General features: G+C 44.4%; 1 protein-coding gene across 2 annotated transcripts in view; it reads left to right on the plus strand.

Annotated features, from left to right (window-relative positions):
- Positions 1–27,091, plus strand: part of LOC118291010 (guanine nucleotide exchange factor VAV3) — a 72,912-nt gene that overhangs the window by 2,385 nt on the left and 43,436 nt on the right. For both annotated transcript variants that reach the window (XM_035618864.2, XM_035618865.2), the window contains exon 2: positions 10,755–10,871. In XM_035618864.2, the coding sequence (XP_035474757.1) occupies positions 10,755–10,871 (117 nt within the window). The remainder of the gene's footprint in view (positions 1–10,754; positions 10,872–27,091) is intronic.

The following is a 27,091-nucleotide window of genomic DNA, read 5'->3' on the forward strand; positions in this document are numbered from 1 at the left end:
TTCCGTTTTTTTTTTTTCTTATTGTAAAAACCCAGAGTTGTAAAGTTCATCTCCTCCTGTGCACCGGAGGATTTTACTGGGAAAACCTATTACACTCTTGTGACCTGCCTATTGGTTCAGTTACTGCTGTGATAAATAGATGTACTCTACTTCACATGTGTCAGTAGATCACGACTCAGTTCTTCCCCTTCCTGCACCATGTGATGCAGGATACCTCCTCCCTCAATGAGCACATCCTTGTTAAATGGAAGACCCCCCCCCCCCCCGCAACTTTCCTCCCACTGTCTCCCCCAAAGTTAAATTTACATAAATGAGGGTGGAGTCGCTTCCACCCTCTGCATAATTCATGAGGGCCGTGGCAGCTACTTTATCATTGGCCAGTGTTAACACATGGGACGCCACTGTGGCCTCACCCATGGGACCCATGAGACGGAAAGACAAAGGCAGTGAAAGGACTGGGCTACAAAGAGCCTGTCTGGCCCCCACAGACACATCTCTGAGGACATAAAGGGCCCTGAAGGCTTGCTCCACTGTGCTGCAGTTAGCTGCGTAATTAAAGCACATTGCATCAGAAGCACTGTAGGGTCCACATGTGTGATGTTGGCTTCAGAGCGGGCTGTTTCTCATTCTGCAACAATAATTGCGTGTCAGGTTTTGTATGAGTGACAGCCAGTTCCGTAAGGGAACAAAGAGCCAGCAAACTACTCGTATGCATGGTGCAAAGGAAGTCGAATTGTGGGGTGGAGTAGCAGGGATCCGTCGATTCACTGATGAAATGGGTTGATCTGTGTCGTGGCCTTCTTTGTGTTGACAGATGAAGAATGATGCACGTGCAACAAGCAAACACAGCCCGTGTTTACTCTGTGCATGTGCACGTGAAATTGTGAAGTTTTACGAGGATTGAGTTGAAGAGCTCGAAAGTTCCAGTGAAAGGCCTAAGATCAGCAACGTTTTCACCCTCTTTGATCATTTTTTTACAGGCCTGTAATGAACCAATTACACAGTCTAGACTCGGCCACAGCAACTGCCGCTTTTTTGCCTTTCTATTGGAGAAAGCGCCACATAATCAGTGGCTGCTTTTGGTCCGGCTCTGTGGAAATCAGCGACTTCACATAAGAGGAAAACGGAGCGTGCGCTCTCTCCATCCCTCTCTTCCTTGAAACATTTGGCTGAATGTCAGTTTGTACTGAGTTGAATGCACATGTGTTTCGTTTACTCCAGCAAAGGGGTGTGCCAAAACAACAAGCTAACAGAACGAGCAGAGTGATGCATCCATTTGTAAAAGTGAGCTTGTGTTGGGCGTCAGTTTCACCATAAATCATAAACACAAATCTTGAAAAGATAAGTGAAAAACTCTGGTCACCTCGTTCTCCTTGAGCACGGGTTATAAGCCGCGGATTCAGAGTGAGAACGGCATCTGAAACCCTCTCACACAGACAGTCCGTGAGCCTCGACGTGCACAGGAAATCAGGAAATGGAATAGAGGAAGGAGGTGAAACTAAACATGCGCTTTTGATCAAGCCCAGACCAAAGCACTGAGATGTCAGACACAGTCAAGAGAAAAACCGCCCCGTCTTCACTCTGTGCTTCATAGAGTCGTCTTCAAAGACCCGAAGAGTCGGAGGAAGGCAGAGCCTGATTAACGAGCGTCGACAGAGTTGGTCGGCGCAAAGACAAACAGGAGAGAAAGACAGAAATGTAACGCCAACATGGGGATGCCGTGAAGATTTGACCAACGCACAAATGAACGAATCGTCCGCTCATTTAACATGATGCACTATACAGTTAGTTGAGAGAACCACTGGTGACCAGTTTGTTATGCCAGAGCATATGCACCACCATAAGATGTCACATAACTTTCCTCTGAAAACTGACCGGAACTTGACTGTCGGAGACCTGAGCAAGCGTGTTACATTTGTACATACAGCACACTTAGAGAATACTATTACATATATATTACACATTTCATCAAGCTGAGACTTTTGGTCCTGTGGCGTCGGAGCAGTGAAGAGAAAAGCTGGGCTCACACAGTGATGTCTCCGTACAGCGGGCTTCAAAGGCTCCGCTCCGCACTCGCAAAGACAAAAGTTGAAGCGAGACAGCGTGGGAGAAAGAGAGAGAGCGAGAGTTACAAAATCAAATCCAGACTCTCTCTCTCTCTCTCTCTCTCTCTCTCTCGACTCAGGCAGCAGGATTTTAAACCTGCAGCGACATGCGTGAAAATATAAAGTAAGACGTCTCAAACATGAGATGTTGCAAAGAGGGCAGATTGAATGAATGAAGCCAAACTGGGATTTTTAACTGAAATCTAAAGTATTCGATCGGCCTTGTAAAGTCCTGTGGTCATCCATAACCACACTAGGTGTGGAAGCACTGATGTTTCACTTATCGACACACTTTTCAATCTCGACAAGCAGATGTTCTAATCGCCAGCTTGTATTCTGCCACTTTGCCAGCTACTATGCATCATAGTCAAGAATCATACAGAACTGCACCACAGTTTGTTTGTGTTATAATTCAGTAAAACTAATTCACGTGAAATATTACTTTTTGTGGGGGTGAAAAACCGGTGGACTGTGGCACTTCTTTCATGTCCAGTGGACGTGACCTTCTTAATGCTTAATTCTTCATGGTAGAAGCTATTCTGACTCTCACGATGTCCATCGTTCCTGTCAGAACATGTATCCTCCTGTGTTGTTTCTATGGGAACAATAAGGCATGGAGAACCAAGCGTCAGATTTGATCAGTCACTATAACATTATCATCTATAACGTATGCATGCTGATACTTAACGTACTAAATGTGCATACTAATATTGCACATACTACAAATTGCATGTGACTAGTGTGCGGTGTGCGAGTGTCGGGGCGCAGCTCGTGTTGCCTGTGTTGACGTCTTCTGGGTTTCTGTCGCTTGGCTGCCCTCGGTGATTCATTGTGAGGAAAGCATCGCACCTGCCAGTGCACAAACACCACATTACAGCGGATATGCAGGCCACGTCGGCACGCGGCACCGCGGCACCGCAGCCTCCCGTTGGCCGTCCCAGTGCAGCGTAATGGAGTCGCACTGATTCGCTCCACCGTGTCATCGCGACGACATTCACATTCATGTGCCGTTTTATGTCCACTGTCATGGACACAGATACTGGCAAGGGCGAGATTGTGCTGCGCCCCACTCGTGCATGTGCGCGTGCACAACGCGCACTGACCTTTCATTCCGTCACCAAGGTAACATGCCTGAACCACTGCCAACCAGTAAGGCTCCAGTGTGTGGTGAAATATAGATAATGTATATGCTGATTTTATTACGACATATCCAGTGGTGGAAAATGTACCTGCAGTCAATGTTTATTATGTTACTCAGTTGTGTGGGTGTGTGTGTATTTGTATGTGTGTGTGTGTTTGTGTGTGTGTCTTCAGTTAATCACTGCTGAGTGCTCTGAAAGCTCTGAGACAGTCAATACTGTCTATTGTCTTCACTGGCCAACTATCATAATCATATGTGACATTAAAAAATGATAATAGCAGTCAGAATTGCAGGAAAGAACTTTGCATGTTTACCTGGATGATAGCAACCTACAACCATGTTTGTAGCCAGCAGCAGAGAATGTGTGTGTGTGTGTGTGTGTGTGCGCGTGTGGGTGTGTGCGTGTGGTGTTACTGTCAGATGCACTGTAGTGGAAACCCGGTGCCAAGTGAGGTGGATAAGCTCTACAGAAAAGTGATTGTAAGTCTGCCTACATAAACATCCATTGGCCTGTGTCTGCATAACATAGTCTACATGCATTTTGTCTAAGGGACCCAGTATGGAAATGGATAACGCCTGCTGCGCTTTATTGACCCCATGTCCTATCCCGCAGGGATGTCCTGCTTCCGAGCGACTCAGAGTGGAAGTGATGGATGACTGTTGTCTATTGGAAATGGGAATATCCTTATTTGTGTAATGGCGACAGAGAAATCATGAAACCAGGAGGCTTTTACAGCATGTTCTTGGTATTATTGTATAGAAGATGTATGGTCTCCTGGGAATGGAAATCTGCCAAAAAGTGACAAACCCTATCAGCTCAAATATCAAAGTACTAATATTGTGTCAGCCTTACACAAAAAATTATGTAAGTCAAACCTACACACACACACAAGTCAGCCAGGAGTTGACCATCCTCTTTAGTGAAGCACACTTCGTCACAATTTTTTTAAACACAGTTTTCCAGTAGGTAGAAAATGAGGGGGAGTAAAGGAAGGAAGAGGAGGAGGAGTCTGCTCACCATTCACGCTTCAGTGTTTGTGTATTTATACATTCATGTGTATGCGTGCATCACTCAGTTTATGTGATATTAGACCCTGCAGGGCTTACTCAGTACCACCCTTACCCCTTTTACTCTCGTACAAAGTGCTGCCACTGCCAAGAAGATTCATATCTCACACAGTAACACTAATTTGATTCTCTCGTCTGGTGGAGGGGGTTGGGGGTGTGGAGTAAGCTTCGTGTATATCTGAAGGTCACTGGGGTTAAAACCAGGATTTAATAGAGAATTGCTGCAGAGACACTTGCCAGTGTTGTGGGGGAGTTATGGAGGTGGTAAGGTGGTCATGGTGGGGGTAGACTTTTCCCTCATGGCCTCATGGAGAGAACGACATGCATTGGTCTGGCTCACCGGGGACAGACCTGCTCAGATGGGATCGGGTGTCAGGGGGCCTGTTTCCTGCCATCTCGGCTTCTTTTGTTTTAAATGTCGCTACAGCTAATAAGCTGATTTGATCTCATTAAATTAAATTTTTCATATTCATATTCATATATATATATATAAACATATATGTTAATGTTGCCAGGCGACCTTGAGAACACACTGCAGTTAGCTTAGCTTCGCACAAAGACTGAATACTGTAATAACACTTTGTACAAATTAAACAAACAAAATATAACTTGTAAAAAATAACTACTGGTTGTTTTAATGAGAGTTATATTCTGGAAACAGGTCAAACTTTTTGTAATGTGGCACAGTGATTCAACCAGTTTCATGTACAACTAGAATTATACAAATTAGGAAAACTGAACTGCTTGTAATTCAGAACTTCTGCCTTTCTTTTTCTATGCACTTCGAAACAGGGAGCTGACCAGTGAGCCAAAAAAGTCCCTCACTGGAAATGTGATGAGAGAGGTGATAGAGGTCAAGGCAGTGGATATTCAGAGTCATGAAAGTGACTGGAAAAAGTGACTGGAAACACAATCTGCTCCACCTGCTACGTCACTGCAGTTGTCAACCAGTTGTAAAGTCATCCCACCTTAAACCAGGGAGGATGTATGAAAAGCTGCTGACTGCTGCATTAGCTTGACAGCTTTTCATTAATGTGAGAACGCCGTCTGGCCAGGCTGTCAGCTGTGAGGACCCCTTCCTCAGACTGAGTCAGTGTCAGCAGACCTTTCGCCAACGTTCCACCTCCCATTTCCTGGTTTCGCAGCTGACAAAAGCTCCAACATGACATGGATGTGACCACGTATCTTGGACTGTGACTGTGTCACCCACTGGTTATGACTCGGCCTGTGCACATTGAGCCATCAGGGGTTAAATCCGATGTCTCATGAGCATTGTCTCCCTTTACTTCAGCGTGGCTTCCTCTCAATCATTTCTTCCCTCTCCCACACTGCTCTGACTGAACAGAGCTTTTAAACACCAAATTAGATTCTTTGCATATAGGCCTTGATTCCCCCTCCAAAGAGACTCATCCACTTGATTGCCATTAATGGATGCTCAGAAAGGTTTAAGCAGTGAGATAATCAAACTCTGGCTGTGTTTCAGCGTGTAGATCTATGGGAGAACAAGAACAGGATTTCATTAAGCTCCGCAATACACACAGGGGCCATAAAAGGCTTCAGCTTGTTGCTATGGAGCCGCGACTTGGATATTTGACACTTACTGTGAATACAGAGCACGACCTGGCTCATATCAAAAGCGCAGCAGCGAGATGGCTTGTCTTAGAGGAATATCTTTTTTGCCTTATATTCCAGATGGTTAGTCTTGGAGATGAAGTACACTGGTGGGAGTTGAAATCCTCCAGACTCTGTTCTTGTATAAGCTATTGCAGTTTTATGTGTGCGTGTTTCCTGCTGGATGATGCGGAATAATCTCTCCCTTAATTCCCTATTGTACACAATGAGGTTATTTGCAGGTCTCACTCTAAAGCATAAATTAGAGCACTAATGTTGTTGGATATATTTATCTTGGATACAGCGTTGGTTCGTTTAAACCAGGGCTGCAACTGAAGCTTCCTCTCATTATAATCGCTCACACCTCTGTCGTATCTGTGAAAAGCCAATATTGGCCATTACATCATTCAGTGCTCTAGTTAAAATATTTAGGAGATTTTTTTTGAGTGACATCTTTCACATTACACATAGTAAGTTAAAACTTCCAGTTGCACCTCATCGTCCACCTCTGAGAATGAAACTGTTCTCTTTTTTATTTCAGCTTTAAGAGGAATAGTTACAGTGGTCAGGCATCGCTCTGCCGTCTGCATACTAAACATAAAGCTACGGCAGCCACTTAGCTGAGCTTAGTATAAAGGCTGTAAAACGGGATAAAACAGCTGGCCTGGCTCTGTTCAAAGGTAATAAAAATCTGCCGAACGGCACCTCTAAAGCTTTTCAAATGAGGTGGAACTGGATAACATGTATGTCTTGTTGTGTTGATCTGTCGGACCAAAAATTGGAGATGTGCCTGTCTAAATATACAGACTTTAAAGGTTGAACAAAGACATTGTAATGTGTTAATCAGCTTTAAAAAGGTGCATTCCGCCATAAAGCCGTAACACAGCCTCTCACGTCCTGAGTCCCAGAGAGTTAGTCCCGATTGGCGCTGAAAAGCTGACAGTGGAGCAGTCAGTGGCCACACAGTGCTTCTCTCTCCCCCTCCACTGTCTTCATCTCAGTGCAGCAGAGACTCTGTCTTTTCATACACTATGCGCCCTGTGAAGCTGCTTCCCTCAGATAATATACCGAGGTCCTGTGGGGCTCGCCAGAGACTCCAGGCAGACAGGATGTTCTCGCGTGATAAAAGAAAGTGATGTGTACAAGCGTAAACATTGAATATTATTCACTCATCGCTCGCTCACTGCGTTGCGCTTGCCTCCTATCTGGAGCCTTCTGGCTGCGGGCAGTTCTCATTCTTGTCGAGGCCTCTGCGAAGCCTAATTCAGCCGGAGCGTTTGACGCATGGACAAATCTGATCTCGCTCCGGACCACGCGGGTGAAGGTGTGATAGGAATAGCTGAATGCTGGTCGGCTGCTTCGCTTCTCCTGCCCAGCGCTTTGCTTTTCAAAATGTAAATTATTTTCTCACACGTTAAACATGACGACAGTCCGGCCTCCACATGTTAATGGCACAGAGGAACTGGAAACAGCTAATGAAATCCACTTCTTGAAAACCAGTCACCCAGTGAGAAAAAGAAGAAGTGAGTGGAGAGAGTGAAGAGGGTGATGATGATAAGCATTCTTATTACACTGCAACCGATATAGATTTTTGCGGGCAAATGTCCATTCTGATTTTTTTTTGATTCAGACATATATCATGCTTATCAATAAGAAAATTTCCTTATCCAACCCTTATGACAAAGAAATGTAATCAAAGCTTGATATTTTACAGTTTAACTGGAAACTTTAACAACCACATATATAAAACTTGAATTGAGAAGACAAACATTTTCTAACGTAAAATGTAAACATTAATGCACATCTTTTCTGTATTGTTTATTCTGTGAGATAAACGTTTCATGTGGCCACGTATCGGCAAACACAAACGGCGATACCGACATTTCGCTGAAAGGCTCATATGTGCCAATTTTTATTACAAATCGGTCAGATCCTAATTCGTGGAAACTTATCTCTCGGAAATTTAAAGATGGTTACATAGCAAGTGCAGTAACTGTACTATACTGGACAAAGTGAGAGAGAACACATAACAGCGGGAGGTTCTTTTTGTTTAGAACAGCTCCCATGCAACGAAAATGTGAATATTTCAGTTGTAATGATTTTAATGATAGAAACAAAATGTGATTTTTTTAAAACATCTAATTAATGTATCTTTGCCTTTTTAGCTGCTAATTTTACAGAAACTTTGACTTTTCAAATCCCTTTTCGAGTGTTGTAGTCCTCCTGTGTATATGCCACTGTGCAGTTTCATTTTTTCTTTGTTCCTTGTACCGATGCAGCCACAACGCTTCGCTGGTCAGATACACGGGGCGCAACCACACGGCTATAGATAGTTTGTCATGACCGTATCGGCGCTAATTTCACTTCTTACTAGTTTTATCACGCAAGCCACATTACTCATGTGCGCAATGACCGGCTTGTGACAGGTTAACGTCAACTGTAAGGAAGCGCTGCTTCTGTCTGACAACAATCGACTCAGATACACATTTACAGACGAGGTAACCAGTTTCAGCCAATCCCTGGGGCGCACAATGATGTGGCAACAAAAACATCACTTCCTGAAAATGTCTTTCGTCACCACCACCTTTTGTTCCATCCTGTATCAGCTACAGGAAGGCTAATGGGCGTAAGTCACAGACACAGCACGTTGGCCAGCTAGAGTGAGTTCACACCGTCCTCATCCCTCCCTGCCTGCAGACAGATCACCACCTCAGAAGACCTTACCCAATGCCGTGTCTGTATTTCTCAGTTGTCTCCGTTCCCCATTTCTCGGGCAGCGTTCAGCACATGATTCAGATGAATAGTTTTTGGACGAAGCCCCATTAAAGATCATTGGCTCCGGGTTTAGGCTGCAGACGAGGCGCTCTCAAAAAACTCCCTCGTTTATTAGAGGACTTACTTCATTGACTGTTTGAGTTCTTGGACATGGCGCAGCCCCAGCTGTTATTCAGCCCGCAGATTTCCCTGGCCTGTAGCTCTCATCTTCCCGAGCATATATACACATGCATATATGTTTCTTTGTTGGCAACGTCCTCGTTACCTTACCTTACCTGGTTTTTACTCAAAATTAGCCTCATGAAATTTGCAGTTCTCTGCAGGAGAAATAGTGAATTATTTGTCTTTCCAAATGCCATGATCGTCATCACTTTATCAACAAAATCCAATGAAAATAGCAAATTGCACTGACAGACAGGGATTTGTAATAACAGTAGCAGTGAGACTGTGGAGTTTATCTCCGCTTGTGTGAAACTCTAGTGTCCCCAGAACGCCCGTCTCTCTGGTTCTTACCAACAAGGAGGTGAGAAACCAGAACAGAGTACAACAGTACCATACTGTCAAACATCGGGACAAAACTTCTGTGGAAATCTGTTTTTACTGATCCTGTGAAAGTGGGTCAGATGTGCCCATGCAGCTTGTTCAGTGTCACTTTATATCTTCCAGTAAGGCCTCAAAGTTATGATGAAGGAATGCTGTTGTTATAATTATGGAGTATATTGTCATTATAAATAGTTTTTCAAAGGCTTCAGAGGTTTGAGCTAAACAAATCAGTCTCCAGTTATTTAAATGCACCGTCACCGTTCCTCCACAGCAGCTCAACAGAGAAATATAAGTGAAAAGAAGTGAAAACACTAACTCTGAATTGCTGAAATTTACATCACAGCAACATGATTCTACTTTTTTTCCACTATTGTAAGAGAACACATCATAAGAAAGAAAAAAACATTGAAAACGGATGTGTTTCTGGGCTCATAAATAGGTACAGGTCTGGCCAACATGTGTTTTGGGAGGAGTAGTTTTTTTTCCATAATGTAGGTTAAGTAGTAAATGAAATCTGAGTCACGGCCACACTGTTGTTTTGGGCTGTGAGTGAACTGTATTCCTTCAGAAGCAGGTTGCCCAGTTGGAGGCACCGAGACTACAGTATATTATTTATATATTTATGCAGTACACGCTCTGCTTGAAGATTCTCCCAGGTCCTCGCAGGTCGCCATCAGTTGCTGTAGTAGTTGCTACTGCTTAAATATTCTTCATCTAAAAGTTCCAGAATTGTCAAAAATCATCGGCAATAGCTTCCCATTGTGCGAGTGAAGGGCAGGGAAGGAGGTCCGACTACAATGCTTTCCAGGAAACTTTGCAGACCTCATAAAGTATAGAGAGAGCAATATCCATGACTCGGGTTCGACCTACAAGCTGCTACAGCTATATGCAGTCTGTTGGCTTCCATGTGAAGCTAATACTTCAACGTCGATTGCCCAACTCTGAGTAACATCTACAGGCATATGTACTTGATAGTGATGCCTGATAAATGGTTGCCAATGACGAACCAAATCATCAAATCTGCCAGTCACCATCTGAAAGAAATGTGGCCTAATGGTTAATGCGCAGTCTGTATGGAAGTGCTGTGGGTGTGACATATTCATCAAGTGTTGTGGGAAGCAGCTCTTGTGTGGGTGCTGAAACCAAACCGTGTGTGTGTGTGACTCAGCGGAGACATCATACTGTATCAGTCGGAGTAAATTAGATCTCTGCTTTTGTCTCCCTGCTCTGTTGAATTGTCCTTTCCTAATTAGCCACCAGTCCACTGGCCTATTTCTACAGGAAATGCATCATATTAACGAAGCAAGATGCGCTCGTGGTCACACTGATTCATCCGTCTGCTACAGCCGCGGTCCTCCAGCGTCCTCGGCTGCACGCCACCATTAGACAAACAGAGCGAAAGCCACGCAGACAAAGAAGATGAACGATAACAACACAAATCGCTTGGCGCCGTCTGTACATTTCTGCGTGAGTCACTAACAGACAAACCTCTCTGTCCCTCCCCGACACAGTTCCTGTGCCTGAAGAACATCAGGACTTTCCTGGCAGCGTGCAGCGAGATATTCGGCATGAAGAAGAGCGAGCTGTTTGAGGCCTTCGACCTTTTCGACGTCAGGGACTTTGGAAAGGTAAGGCAGGATTGCTTGGTTCGCGCCTGCATCCACGCTCATGACAGTCAAATGTGCTTTTATACCCAGCCTTGTCTCGGTGTCTAACTTATGGAGCTTAGTCAAAATGATTTATAATGAAAGAGCTCCTTTTTCATCGACTTGGATCTGAAATTACAATGAGGGAGTTGATGCATGAAATCCAGCCTTTTCTTTGTTGATTCTGTCATTCCAACAGCAATCTGCCTTTGCCCCCCCGGTCGTGGCCACAGCACCATTAGTAGATGTTCTCCCTACCATTATAGGCGCTAAAAAAAACACAGTCTGAGGACACGTTGCAGCCCCCCCCCCCCCCACTCCTAAACTCTCAGCTGAAGTCAGCAACACGACCCAGCAAGCATAATCGCTTCCTCTCATTAGAGTGTAAATGCCTCAGCATGTGGACTTTACATGGGGTTAGAAGTCTTGCCTCAGGTTCATTACTTTGATCGGACTCTCTGCCTTTGCTTGTTCGCCGTGAAACTCTGCAGCTCTTTGACAGCACTGCTGGCCTCCTCAAGTCCCCATGAGGTTTAATTAGAAAGCGCAGCCTCGAGCAGGGGGTAGGCTCTATGAGATGACAGGATTTTGTGTGTGTATGTGTGTGTGTGTGTGTGTGTGTGTCAGCGGGAGAAACACAGGATAACGATTGATCGGTTATCATCACCTAACATCGTGGAAAGTTAAAATCAAGCCCACAGTTATGGTAGTATCACTAATGTTAATATTGTAATCAGATGAGATCAAAGGCCACAGTATGCTGTTAATCAGCTCTACAATAATTAGTCATATCATATCCATCGTATCAGAGGTGAAACACAGCACTACAGTGCCTAATTATTATCAGCAGTTTAGTGCGGTCACTCTCAGAGCAACACTGTGGTGCAACTGTACATCAGTTCTCACAGTGACAGGCGTTTGTTGAATTGCCAGTGGATGTGTGTGTGTGTGTTTGTGTGTGTGTGTGTGTGTGTGTGTGTGTGTGTGTGTGTCCAGTGCAGGCTGACTGAAAGTTGACTAAATGGCCACAAAAATATTCACTTTCTGAAGGTTTCCACACACAAAGGATACGTTTATACTGTCCCTCAGATGAACACATTACATTACAGTGCACTGCAGATTATGAAAAAAAATATATAGGATCCTAAGAATAAAGATGGAAAATGAAAAGGGCTTTAGATATGGTCAGCAGCCCTTTCTTTCTTTTTTTTGTTAAATCCGCGCTCGGATGTTCATTTTTGCCGGGATGCTGAGCTGAATTAAGAAGCAGAGAGAATTAAGTCATCTATTCATTGAGTCATCTATAATTAAAAACACTTTTGGACCGCTGGCAAGTTTCTGTCTCAGCCTCACAGGGAAAAAAAGTCCACAGAGGAACCAGCAGAGGCTTGATGAATTCGGAGATGTTACTGTTACATTTGCTGATCCTAAATATTGTGTAGTCCAGTTCTAACAGCTGCTGGTTCATGGCGTCACATTTAGCAGACAGACACGACAGTTTCAGATGAGATGAAAATCTTATTTCAACCTGCAAGCATGCTCGTTTTCCGTTGTTCTGATTTCATCCTCATTTTCCTCCCTGTGGTTCCACTTTGACGACTCTCTCGAGTGAATCCCACAAAGCCCGGAGTGAACATCTCTGAAACGAGACGGCGAGCCCGCCCCGTAATCCTCGCATGGCTGGCTCCGCAGGGGCTAATAGAGTGAGGAGAGGAGGAAATGGGCGAAGCTGCCACTCACTTACAGTTCCAGTGTCTTTTTGTTTTTTTTAACTGCTGGTCTACTACTGAATAAAACATCAGACGTGCCTGTTTATTTTGTGTGGTAGTCTTGATCGAGTCTGTTTATGGAAACACAGGCTGGATATCTGGCTCTGGGCTTCCTTCGGGTATTTTCCGGCCTGCTGCCATACGGGACATGTTTTCAGCTGACCTCACGAGACAGCCTTCACCTTACTGCCTGCGAGCGCCTCGAAAAAAGAGTCCAAAGGAGATGTGAGAATCTGTGTGTTAGAATTTGTCACAACATAAATACGTCTAGCTTTTGGCTCGTTGGTCTGTCTGTTGCCCTTTCCCCCTCGGTGCAGGGACATCTGCTCTGCACATCTGTCCGCAGACACGTGGAGAGTTGTAGTGCTCTGCAGGGAGAAGAGAAACTTGGCTGCACGCCTCGTGCACACATCCTGATGCACACCTGACAGACAGAGTAAGGTCGAGAGAGCACCAGAGTCAACGGTGTTTGGTATTTAGGGAAGATATCGAGAGCTGTGATATCCTCTTTCTGTTTCGTGTTCATTTTATTTGAATCTGCAGAAGAATCTCTTGGCTATTTGATGCAGGAGAGAAATCCAGAGCATTGAAGTAATAGCACTGTATGTACTTTAAAAAAAAAGTTCAACATGTCTACATGTTCCCCTGATCACGTGTAAAAGCGTCATATTTCCACAGTTGAAATTTTGCTGCCATCATCATAAATGACTTCACTGCCTCACTTCTTTTTTTTATTGCACAGTCTCCCGTCGGCCGGTTTCAAAATAGAATCAAAGTGCTGACAGGAACCCTCCGTACTCAGTCACATGAGGAACAGTTGCTTATTTCGTGGAAAACATTATTGTCACCAACTGTTCGCTCACTCAGCAGCCATCAGTCACACTTTTCTCACTTACTGTAAAACATCAGCATTACCTGAAAAATGCAATGCACACTGCACTAATGCAATGAAGCAAATTCAGATGATTCTTTTCTTTTTTCCTTAAAGGAAAACAATGGTGACCCCCATCAGATGTGTTTTTGTATGTTAATTTCACAACTAAACCAATTTATTATTTGTAATTATTATATCTGTATATATATATATATATATATATATATATATATATATATATATATATATATATATAGACGTTTTGAGCAATATCCTCTTTTCCGTGTTAGAAGATCGTCACATCTGTGCATCACATAAAAAGTAATCGATAAAAGACCCAACTTCAAACCTCAGCGACACAAAACGCATGTGGATGAGTGATGAACAATCACTCCAACATGTTAAACTATCCTCAGATCATCTGCTACTTTACCGACTGTAGACTAACTTTGCAAACATTTGCTGCACTCCAACTTCCTTTAAAACTCGGCCCAGAAATGCCGCACCTGCGTTGGTGTCACTGTAAAATATGTCAGCCAGACATTAATCTGGCAGTAAGGGACTGATACAGCTGCATCTTCCTCTGTTCATCCATCTGCAGTGAAATCACCACGTGTGAACTTCTCTGCGACAGGTGAAGTCGTCCACTTTTTTGAAAAAACCTCTCGCATGAGGTTGAAATGGCGCGCAGCTCAGCCCTCCTCCATTCACACTGTTAGGTGGATGAAGAGGATGATTGTTTTAGTTTTTTTCTCTGAGGGGGTTGAAAACAAGAGACCGGGGACATAAAAGGACGAAGCAGACAGACAGAGAGGGTTTATTGATTGGTGTCCTTCTCCTCAGTTGACTGTGATAAATTTGACTGTGGATGCATCTCCAGACTGCAACTCCCCCCCCCCCCCTCCCTCCCTCCACCATCATCTCTCTCTCCACGTCTTCCTCTTTCCTTTGTCCTTCAGCCGAGCACTCTCCAGCAGATCGGCGCGGTCAGATATCAAATGTCCGCTGCGTGCTAATGGACACTCGGGCTGCATCTCTCTACTGCAGTGACAGTGGTTTTAAAAGCTGCCATTGGGAAGGGATCAATGTGTCGGGTCGTCAATATACTTGGCTGATATTGGCCTTTTATTAAACATCACATGTTGAAGTGTCTCCTCTCAGAACTCCCCACGGAATTCTCGAACTATGTGTTAGACAGTGTGCTGTTATAGGGTTTAGTAGAGCAGGACCCAAAAGGCAGGTGAGGGGGGGGAAAGTATTTAATAAAAGGAAACAAAACTGAAGTCTCCAAAGGGGAAATATAGCTCAGAAGATCCAAAACTTAACTCAAGAACGTGGACACAAGGTACAAAGCCGACGCATGGTTTAACTAGGATACACAGGGCTACACAGAGATAAACAGATGATCCAACAAGAGCAAAATGAGGCACAAAGACTATATACACACAGGAGGGCACAGGTAATGACAATCACAAGGAAACACAAGAAACGTGAAGTAACAGAAAACCAGCCACAGGAGAGCACAGGAAATTAATTACAAAATAAAACAGGAAATGCAAAACTCAAGATGAGTGTCCTCAAAGTGTCCGCGCTGCATTGGGTGAGAGTCGTCTCCAGAACAGTTGGTTATGGAGGGAACCTGCTCCAACGCTGCTGTGCTGGAAGCTCTGTGGATAATTCGTTCACTCGCGGTGTCTGACTGCATGTGGCAGCTGCTTCCACAAGAATTGCTCTTCTCATATCAGCTGCCTTTTCTTCATCTTGTGTGAATGCGCACACACGCACGCACGCACGCGCACACACACACACACACACACACACACACACACACACACACACACACACACACACACACACACACACACACACACACACACACACACACACACACACACACACAAACCGTGGAGATGGATGTTTCTGACTTTTTCCACGGTGTTCATCAGACACGTCTTTGATGATAGACATCTGACTGATCCCCGTGTGAGCTCAGTAGATGTGTAAGCCATCACTTAAAGGCGAGACGGGGGCTGTGTATTGTGTATTTCATCTCCATCCTTTAACATCACTGGTCTGCTTGTTACTATTGTCTACTCATAGTCCCTGAGGCTACGTCCACGCAAATAAATAATAAAATAATGATAAACAATCGGCCACAAGATGAGCATTTTAGCTTTTTAACATAAATAGCCCCATTTACTATCGCACCTGAAAATGTAGATCACATGACCATCACACGTGCACTGAGCCGGTGTAAACAGGAAGCAGATTGTCTTCTCTGTAGTTACCCGTAGTTGCAGAAACCACAACTTACGAGCAACAGCAACGGTGAAATGTAGGACCAGGGATTTCTTGGAGCGACAACGAGGTGGACCTCTTCCTGCGTTTACAACGCTGCCCATTCACTGCAGGTGGTTGAGTTGGGACGGATAAGAACCAATCAGGAAGTGAACATGGGTTTCTACAATATCCTTTTCCAAAAGTCTCTCTCTGAAACGCAACCAGCCAGCACCATTTCTGTTTCAGGAAACTCTGGAGTAGGGTGGACCTTGGTAGGACATCTCCAGACGATTAACTGTTGGAGCTGATCGGTCCTGTTTGGGGCTGGCGGGATGACACGCGCACAACGTGCAGGGCCAGTGTTATTTGCGGTCTATTTAGCTGCCGAGAACTGTATGCTTGTTTCATGAGCAGCAAAAGTGGTGTCTACTGAGTTTATGCCAAAAGCTGCCCGCATGCCTTCCGGGGACGGATAAAGATTTATGGAAGTTTTAATGGGCCAGCAATGCGGGTGGTGATTTCTCCCGGTGCTGCTGATGGTCAGTCTGACTGAGACAGACAGACTGACAGTGTGAGAGCGAGAAAGAGAGAGAGCGTTGCACACAGTTCTGCAATGAAGGAACGGCACAAAACACCATGTTAGAGATCTATTAATTAATCTATGAAATCAACAATTCTGACTACACACAAATTGAAAATGTCACATGGACCTTTTAAATATTATCGTGTGTGTGTGTGTGTGTATGTGCGGGGTGTGTGTTTGTGTTAGCGGTGACTCCCCTGACGACTGACTCATCTCAAGTCTCAGTAAGCAGCAGGAAACAGGAAGAGGAAACGCTAACGACAGAGCCCCTCTGGACTGTGTGGATACTGTGTATTCAGACTCTGCGTTCGGTGTAATGGTGCATTTTCTCCAGTGTGATCAGATCCACACAAACACGAATTGAAAGCAAAACGTCACTCTCTGGTCTGTAACTGAGGCCACATATATAGTGTATTTTGTGTGTTTGTGTGAGACAAAAATTTCCGGAGCTTGGCTCTGTGAGTGACTCTATCAAGTACCTACCTTTCCTGTGACCGGGGCCCTGCCCCTGGAAGTGGAAGAGTGTGTGTTTGTTTGTGTGTGTGTGCCATGCAGTTCATACCAGCTCAAAGGGAGCCTCACATTGAATGTGTGACACCACATTCCCACAGCAGGTAGCCCTGCTGAAAATATGCCGACTCCTTTTTAAAGATCCATTTGGTTCTTTTCTTCTGCAAAGGAGGAGCATAGATTATAAGAATACAGCACAGATATTTGATAGTCTTCCTCTTGCAAGTCTTCCCAGTGAAATCTTTTTGTAGCATTCAAATCACACGATTGTTTTGTGATGTAATTCTATGTGACTCCTTCAACACATCACCACGTTGCCCTGTATTGACTGGCAGGTTGCTGTGTGAGGCCCACTGTGAATGTGCAGAGACTCAAGTGTGAGGCTGTGGCTCTCAGGTTGCTGCTGGGTATTGAGGTTACCTGGCCATGCAGACATGCCAGGTATTTGTAGGCCACCGCTGAGTCTGGGCCAGCCTTGAGTGTATGTGAAGCTAAGCCACTGTGGCCAGGATCAAAGACATGGAGGACTGAAGTGCAGGTCTACAAACCAGCCCTCCTCCCCTCACTGTCCTACTTTCTGACAGCTCCCCCCCCCCCCAGCTTCACTACTCAGCGCTGTGCTACCTGGAACTACAGAGGAAAGACCATACATCTGTGACTGTGACTAAAGGAAACATAACAGCGTCGGACTGATGTCTTCGTGTGCAAGGCTGAAACTACACTTTTGTTAGTGTTGTTTAAGGAGATGATCAGTTTATTCAATAATAAAGAACTGAAGCATTTTACCCACCACAGTATTTGTCTGTAGGATGCCCTTAAATTGACCTCTTCATATATAATATACCTTATGTCTTCAGTTTATTTGGAATAGTACGGCACTGGATTTGGGTTTTCACTGTCTAAATGTTATTCGAGAGGCCTTTCCACCTTGACAAGAGGAGAACGTCAGGGCTCTAACAAGACAGGACGTCGATACACAGCCAGACTGCGGGGTTGAACTTAGGTTTGAGCTAAATGCTAACTAGCAGTGCGAGACGGCTGAACCACAAGGGGAGCAACCTGGATGAAGTGCGCTATGAGACGGGACATAAAGACTTTGTGTTTCCATGGAGATAAACTCAAATGTTGTTATGCTGTAACGCCAAATTATTCAGCCCATTTATGAACAGTATGTGCAATTTAAACCAATGCATTATCTTTTGTCATATAAGTTCATTATGGTACATATGAACACACCATCAAACACCATGAAGTGTCCACGGTCAGTGGGCGTCCATGCTCTGAGATGAGGTAATTATGTAGATTCTGGATGATTATTTAGCTGTCCTCGCCCCACCATCTCCCTGCTGGGGGGCCAGTTTCCTTTGGGCAACTTTTGGCTTCATCTAAAAGAAGATGAATGAGGGAAGAGTTTATTTTCAACAAGTGTAACCCCTGTCTCTGCCACATCTTTAAAAAAAAGTCTTCTAAATCTTTGATGAGGAGCTGGAGGCAGCATCTGTCATCTCACCAGCGCGTCTGAGCGAACAGCAACGTTTCGGGTTTTCACAGGGACATTTATGTTCTTCGGATCTGGCTGAGATGTTTTCTGTAATAAAGAGCTCCTGCAGAAGCCGTGCAGATGACTCTATGTATGTCAACGATGCTTTTTCCAGATGCTCAAGGCTCCAAGTCTGAGGGGGGGTTGGGGTCTTTTCTTCTCTGTATTGCTTCCCAGAGGTGGAGGTGGAGTGGGTGGCAATTCTAAAAGCTAATCTCCATCCTCCACAGTGCTCAGAAAATCTTATCCTGCCTTATAATATACTGACTGCTGTGTGTTATATAATATCCAAACAGAGGTAGTTTAGCTGAAATCACAGGAGCAATAGGAGAACAAGTCTGAATCAGATGAAGAAATACGTGGTGGAGTGGAGGGAGCCTTACAGCACGAGCTGTGGTTTGGATTCGAGTTCTCTGAATTGCGGAAGACACTGATGAAGACTACGGCACTGCAATATTTTTCTTGTCTGGTTCAGTTAACATGAAATAAAACACAATTGGACAATGTGCATTTTACTGGAGTGTTGTCGTGGAAACAAGGCTTTTGAAATTGCTTCACATAAAAACAGATGGTGGACGTGTTCTCCCATACAGCTACATTTACTATTATAGAATAACTCACAATCCCACGTTGGATTTTTCTCAAAAGTCTTAATCAGTGGCAACTTTTGAACAATAATCCCTTAGATACACAACAATTACAGACAAGGTAAATATCTGTACATGCACATTCCACTTTAGGATTATTAGCAAACGCAACAGCTTCAAAAGTAAAACATTGGTAAGTGACCATAGTGGATAGTTTGTAATTAGTTTCATACACAGACTTGGGATGAAACGTCTTCTTATGTCTCTCCTAAGACACAATCTACTGTTTAATGAAAGATAATGTAAGTGTCTCAGGGAGGCTTTCATCAACACTAATCTCTTTATCTAGTCTGATGTTGAACCTTATCAAGCAGCATTGTACTGCGGTATGTTCATGCTTGTGCTATGCTCTCATTGTTAATTAGAGGGCAGGGTTTAGCAAATCATCTTATATTAAATTACTTTGAAAGTAAAAGCCAACATGTGTGGAATTGTGATGGCCACATCACCACAGACACCTGTAGAATCGCCAAACGCGTTCAGTGACATTTACATTTGGTGCTTACATTTTTTAAGATTTCTACAAAATCTGCCCATGGTGACTAAACTATGGTTAACGTATGGCTTGGATTGGGTAACTACAGAAAGGAATTGTGTACGTGAATGTTATAAGCAACACTAGACTTTTAGTTTCATGGGAATATTGTGGAAATGGTTAATCACAAGGGCAGAGTCCTGAACCATGACAGTGGCAGCAGGGCTTTCCACGAGCATATGGAGCTGCCGGCTGGGGTGGTGTTAACCCCACGGAGAAAAGATTTGGCCATAAAATTTGATGGTACAGTGATATTAATTATTGCATATTGCAATTAGTTTTCGCATCGATTGTTAACATGTAGCCAAGCGTTGTAAGGGGGGCCCACACAGTCTTAGATAGTTATATTTAAAACCAACATGACTGTTTCTTGACTCGTTGCCTTGCTGCACAGAGGGACATAAAGTGTCAGGTGTGGATTGGTCCGATATGGATGCATTCCTTTATAGGGCTGGATGATTGGCTGCGTTAAATGGGCATGAAGGAGGGATATTGATAGTGTTAGGAGTGAAACAGTCAGTTTCTGTCTGTCTGTGGATATTTGAGTTCCCTTTTACTGAAAGCTGCAAACACAGGACGTGCTTTTAGCAATTGGTGTAGCAATTGCCCGCTTAAGTGCCATGTTTTACTCCGACATCAAATTATTCCTGAGAAACACCATCATGAGATAGCACGCGGCCGCATGACTAATGTGTAGGAGCCGCACAGCGAGACGTGTTTAATTGTTCATGATTGTAATGGCAGCTCCTCAGGGTATGCTAAGTGGAGCTAACCCACTTATGCCATATAGATATGACACGCCGACTATTTGTGGCCAGAGCTGTAGAAGCACAGCCCAGGATTTGTTGCATTACAATGAGACAGGGCTTTGACTGGCTTTCTCGGGGTTGGAGTGCTCGTTGCTGCCGTCTCAGAGCCAGTTCTGGATTCATCGCTTTGTTTTGATGTGTCATGTTCGGTTCATCAGCAGGATATCCCCACTCTTACAATGACTTGCATCAGACTCTTACTCGCAGAGCCTCTTTTCTGCTACAGCCCTGATTGAGTATAGCTTTCGTAATGCTGCATATTGCATCTGACAACTCCTCGCTCACACCAAGCCCTCAGACACTATCACCTTCCAATCTGAAAGAATGTGTAAATGAGATTAATGCTTGGATGCATTTACCTCAAACCGAACCAGGATGAACCTGAAGCTCCTTTCCTCCCCAGCCACACTTGGCAGAGATCCTCTCCTGTATTTGTCCGTCCCTGGGTTCATAACATCCTCTGTTGCTGAGGTCAAAGATCTAGGTTATTCTAGACTCCACCCTCTGTTTTGACTCACATACCAAAAGCATTTCCAAAAACAGCCGTCTTTCATTTGAAGAACCTATTCAGATTATGCTTCTTTCTTTCCCAAACGGTTGCAGAAACTACTCCATGCCTCTATTGGACCCTGTCTCATTGATTGCAATGCTCTTCTCTTTGTTATACCCTCTCTGGGGGTTAAATAGACTTCAGTATGTCAGCTGCAAGAGTCCCAGTGATGTGTCCCAGTGTCACACATCACCCCTAATCTTGAACAATGGCACTGGCTCCGATTTTCATTTTAAAGTTGTTCTTGTGTACAAATCCCCCCATGGCTTTGGCACCTTTCATTCCAGTCACCTCCACACCTACATGATGACTATGCCCATCTGCTCCTCACTCCCCCCCTCCACGCTCCGCACCATCTGTGACAGGGCCTTCGGTGTAGCTGTTACTAACCTATAGAAATGCACCACTGCGCATCTGTTGCTTCTTTTAAATTGCTATTTAAAAGTCACCTGTTCAGATTACCTTTTCCTGGTACTATATGAAGGACATGCTGTATATTTCTGTTATCTATATGCATGTTTTATCGTCATTTCTGTTTTTCCATCTAGTTTTATGGACTGAATGTCTTTTTCGATTAGTAAAGTGTCCTTGGGTTTCTTTGGAGGTGTATTAGCCTAATAAAGCAGAAAACAAAGACAGATCAATAAAAGCCAACACAGATGTCCTCAAAATTTAAATCAGTTTACCAGACCAACAGCCAGGACTGAAAGGATATTGGCATATGGGAATTCTTAATTTACTTTCCAGACTTCTTGAAGACATCTTGAGCCAATGATATAGATGTCACTATGTTTGTACCTTCCTCCATGGAGATCTGAATTCATGGCACTGTTTCAGTGAGTATTTGCCTGTCATGGCTCTGGTCAACACTATAATCCAGAGGGTGATAAAATGGCTGACATGTAAACTACCTTGATGAATAGTGGAGCGAGGCGCAACAAGATGGATAACCCCGCTTCTGCCATTGTTTACCTGAAGTCACTCAGTATGGTTGTAAATCAAGCAGAGCCACAAGATACTCCATGTGTCTACTGTTGGCCACAAAAACTATACTGTGGCTGCTGGATCTCATAAATCACGAGGCACTTTGCTACCTGCAACGGTTTTATCTAAAACGTACTAGAGAACTTTGTGTCTCCCTCATTTCAACAACAAGACGAAACTGGCAAAGACCTTTCCGTGTTTCATTCATTTGATGTGAAAACCAGGGCGCCTTTAATTTTCTGGACCGCGAGCACTTTCCCTTCTGAGTGCTTCTCAGGTTTGGCCCTCGAGCGCCACAGAGCTGCTGCCTTTTCTACCCTCCCGACCAGGTGATTGCCCTCACCTTGGTGTCCCAGGTGTAATCGGATCCTGATTGGATCACGCAGGGAGAACCAGCACAACTCTGACTGAACGAATGAATGTTGGGGGTGTGCCCAATTTCCCTTTATTGACGGAAGAAGTGTCTCTCTCATCATGCTGCGGAACAATTTCCCTGCTTAACAGTTTCATCAATTGCTGTGGCCTCCTGTGAGTCTTCACGTCCCACGTGTTGGTCTGGGGGGCAGGGTTGACTCAAACTGAAGCGTAGGGGTCCATGACTGACAGTGGGATCAAAGGCTCTGGGAGGGAAAAGAAATACAGAGGAATGTCCATATGGATTTTCACTGACCGCCTCGGGACATCGTTTACAACGCACACGGCCCTCTCAAAGTTGTTCTTACACTTAGTTATGGTTTTGGCCAGTCTTTCAAGTCTTGGCTCCCCACATGAGTCCACGAGGGGCTGAAATCTGCAGCCTTTAAACGGGATCCTGGCAACTTCACTACAGCGGTTGACTCTTAACAGCGGAGTTTATATTTTGCGCTGAAAGACCCCCTGGGGAGACTAGTTTTCCCCATTTGCTTCATTTCATCCTCAGTTAACTGCGGGATAGTGTTTCCGCGGAGAGGGAATGAGATTGTCATGTCAACGTGATGAAACAATGGAGATTGTGTTCAGTGTAGATTAGTTCACAAGTGGGTGGACAGAGGCGGTTATGTCTTTAGCATGGCTGCCACAGCGGATTCAACGATAATAACAGCAGTGCACACCAGAGCTCTGGGACGCTTCATGCTATGCCTTTGTCTGATTGTCCTCGGTTATTAGCAGACTCAATTTAAGGCCGGTACCGATTTAAATCACGTACAGTCTTCCTTCAGTCTGTGATGACTGTAAACTGCTGAGGTTCGCATGCACAGATCTGTTGAAAACAGTTGCTCTTCTGTTCACCACAAAAGTGAAGAAAACAGTCAGTGATGCAAAAATCTGGATGAAAATTGGATTACAAAAATGCCTCCTACAGGATAATCACCATCTCACCATTCTTACTTGTTTGGCATAATTACTTGCAGCAACCGATCTGCAACATAATTGAAAAAAGCAGCTTTTTTTAATTTCCCAGTTTTCCCCAGACAGTTTCTTTTGTGCTTCTTTATGCAGGAAACGAGGTTGAAAGTTGTCCTACATTGATCAGATTCTTTGTGACAAAGAGCATCCTCTTCCCAGGCTCTGAAGTGTGGAGCAGGTATTGTCACTTGATCAATGGATTCAATGTTTGGTCTGTAAAATGTTCTAAAATTGTGAAGCAGTGCTTGTCCCGATTCTCTAAAACTCAAAACTCGTCCGACCAATACTCAAAACCCCAAAGATATTTAGTTCATTCACACAAAAGGAAAGACACAATTCCTTTCTCTTATGAAGCTGGAATTAGGCGGTATTTTGTACATTAAATATCAAATGAATCACCATCAAATGAGTTGCAGAATGTATGTGCTAATGTACTGACTGATTGATCGACTTGTACTTTTAAATCGACTTTTTAGACATGCGTTTGCACACAAGCACAAGTGAAAGTACCCTTGGCATACATTCATGAAGCTTGTGTGTGTGTGTGTGTGTGTGTGTGTGTGTGTGTGGTCAGTTGTGAGCTTCCTGTGAAATTCGGCTGCAGTTACCTCACCTGTCAGCAAAGTGAGGTCTTGGCAGATCAGAGTTGTTTGGGCATCAAGGCCTCAAGCAGCGTGGGAACATTAGTATGCAGGTTTAGTGTGTGTTTGTGTGTGTGTGTGTGTGTGTGTGTGTGTGTGTTTCTGTCTTGGTGTGAAAACCAAGCAAGGGTGCGATCACTTGGTTGAGTGATATGCTCGCCTATTAATGTGAACATAAAACACTCAGGGAGCACAGGAAGGAAGGCCTCCGAGGATCCGCTCCAGTCCATGGGGGTTGATTTACCTGGACAGAGAGGATCACCTCGCTTTTGACCTTGCTAAGTTATTAGAGGGGGGTGAGATAGAGGATCGGCTTTCCCTAAGTTTCCCCGTGCAAGAACTTGAGTCCAACAGCTGGAGTAAGAGTTTGACAAACTTAGAGGACATGGGGAGGATCCTAATCCGAAGTATATTCTGTTGATTAAAGTTTGAAATGTATGGCCACAACGTGTTACCTTTTAAGCTTCCTGTACTTATCACTTCAGCTCTTCAGTCAGTTCTTCTTATCAGTCCAAGTATATTTGAATATGTAGTCATCTCAGGGCTCTACCACACACAAGGTGTCTTTGCTAGTTTCACACTGACTCAGTTTAATTTTCCTCTCCAGCGCCCACTTGGTTTACGTGTTCGCATGTTGGTCTCGAAAATGAGGTGTGGTGCATTGATATCTTGAAGCAGTGGAAACCAAAAAAATTGTCAAATACAAACCGAGTCTGAAGTCATTGTGCAGTATTGCAGTATCAAGATAGTGACATGCACCTACACAGGCGAGTGAACAAGACACACAGATGATGATAATCTATTGTATCTTCCTCTGCAGAGATGTCTCCCTCTTACTACCTGGAAATATCCACCAAAATGCAAACTTAGCTGGCTTTTAGATAGAATGGGAGATGGCTCTGATTGGTTAATTGCATGCTGCACCCCAAAAACACGCCCATAATTACTGGTGAGACTATGCACAACGGTTTTGAGACATGCGCCTGGAGGAGAGCATGCTCCATGAGCTGCCATGGTTAAACAGAGCCCTTTAAACAGTGTCGGTGTTTGACTGCAGTGGAGTAAATGATTCAGGCAATGAAGATTGAGGACAAATGGAAAACGTGTGCCTCATTCCAATCAGCTCTACGTCTGTATATCCAAACACACTAATTATGGATTATGGGCGTTAATGAGCCGTGGCACTGATTGCCAAACATTAACAAGTCACTCTCTCTCCGAGCCAAAGTGGATTTTACGGGCTCCTCTATGTGGATTGAATTTAATACACATCTGTGAGGCAGACACATTCTACACCAACACTGTGTCGGCTTTTTAAAAAATGTAGATTTGTGTTTGTTAAACACTCACTCATCCTTTATCTCCAAACTGTTTCAGCAGCGAAATGATTGATGGGAAAAGTGTGTGTGAGAGAAGAGCCGTTTGGCTTTTCCCCCTATAATACACAACACACTGTAAATGTGTCTCCGAGCGTGGCCGGTAAAACAAGAGAGGCAGTGGCATTAAAAGGTTAGTGGAAAAGTCGCATGTTGATGCAGTGACACAAGACATCTGCAGGCAGAGATTTTCAGCCCTAACAACCCTTCAGAGTTTTCAAACTTCTTTTGGAACCAGGGCCAAATTAGAGCTTTTTGCCTCATACTTCAGAGTTACACAAAATGGGACTTCTTGAAATCGACACCCTCTGACTCGTCCCCAGGGACTTTGCGTCTTAGTCTTAGTGCAGGCGACAAACTGAAGCAGTAAATATAAACTGTCCCAAACACAGTGTGAAGGCACTCTGAGAAATGAAATGAGTGCTTGCTCAAAGCAGCGGGGGGGGGGGGGGCTCTCTGATATCACACAGTGAAGGCTCCAGTTGATGGTAACACTGTTTGAAGATGCTCTCGCACCTGCGTGTTCCTTGAGGTCGGGTCAACCCCCTCGGGTGATTCCCTCCTGGTTTACCTCAAATGGGGGGGGGGGGGTGTGAAGACCCTGAAGGCACCGTCCGCCAAACAGCTGATCCCTGGTCAGTCTGGTGTCTGGTATGAGGAGCGATGTAGCTTCCACACAACCCTACAACTCTATTAGTCTTTTTTATTTCTGTCGTTGAAAAAATGAAGATACTGCGTTAGAGCTGCAAATGACATAATTCAATTGATTTAATTTTCCGATTCACACACCCCCTCAAACACTGCATCATTTCCAGCTCTGATTTCAGAATGTGTCAGTGGGTAGATAACCTCAATTACAATCTGAAAACAGGAATAGAGTGTTCATTAGTCTTTAAACAAATGAAATGAAATATTGTATGTGTTCCACTGGGTCATCTAACTGGTTCTATTTTTAGAGGAAAATCTGTAATTTAGAGGCGGGGAAAAAAGAGAGAAAAGCACACGAGCCACAGAAACGTGGAGTAAAAGCAGAGTGCAGGAAACTGGGACAGCACGCCGGGCTGTGTGTGAAACCAATAAATTTGTTGGCACGTTACACATCTAAAATGCATCAGCCATTTTCTGGAGGTGAAGGGCATCTCAGAATAAATAGAGAGGATGTGATCGGTGGGTTTGAATGCTGACCGCCGGAACATTGTGTCCTCTCCGTGTCCTTATACCTGCTGTCGGCTCCCATTAAAATCCCACCGTCACAGTCTGATAATGTCGAGCATCCGACGGCAAAAAGTAAGGGTGGACGAACGTTTGATGTCGGGAATATTATCTGTGATTTCGGTGAATATAGTCCCGCGGTTACCGTGTCAAAGCTCTTTCCACTTGTCAAGATTAAATTACGAACATGGAAAACCCAACAGCTTGAACTTCTGGCTGTCAGGGGAGAAATAGTCACCTGCATGAAGCCACTGTGACTATACACACACCCCTCAAACACCCTCGCCCTGCTTTCATCGCCCCGGTGTGAATCATCAGATCCAGCGGTGCAGCTCAGACAGCGCAGGTTTATCAGCCTCCATCCACGCGTCCCCCCCGTCCCCCTTCACCTCCACCCATCCTCTGCTGATCCTTTGACCTCAGCTTTACATGTGCGTGCACACGCAGCGGTCACCAAACCTTCTACCTTTTAGCTCGGATTTCTTCAATGTAGTCTCACTGTGTGC

Source organism: Scophthalmus maximus, chromosome 21, assembly GCF_022379125.1.
Source record: "Scophthalmus maximus strain ysfricsl-2021 chromosome 21, ASM2237912v1, whole genome shotgun sequence".
Taxonomy (NCBI): Eukaryota; Metazoa; Chordata; class Actinopteri; order Pleuronectiformes; family Scophthalmidae; genus Scophthalmus; species Scophthalmus maximus.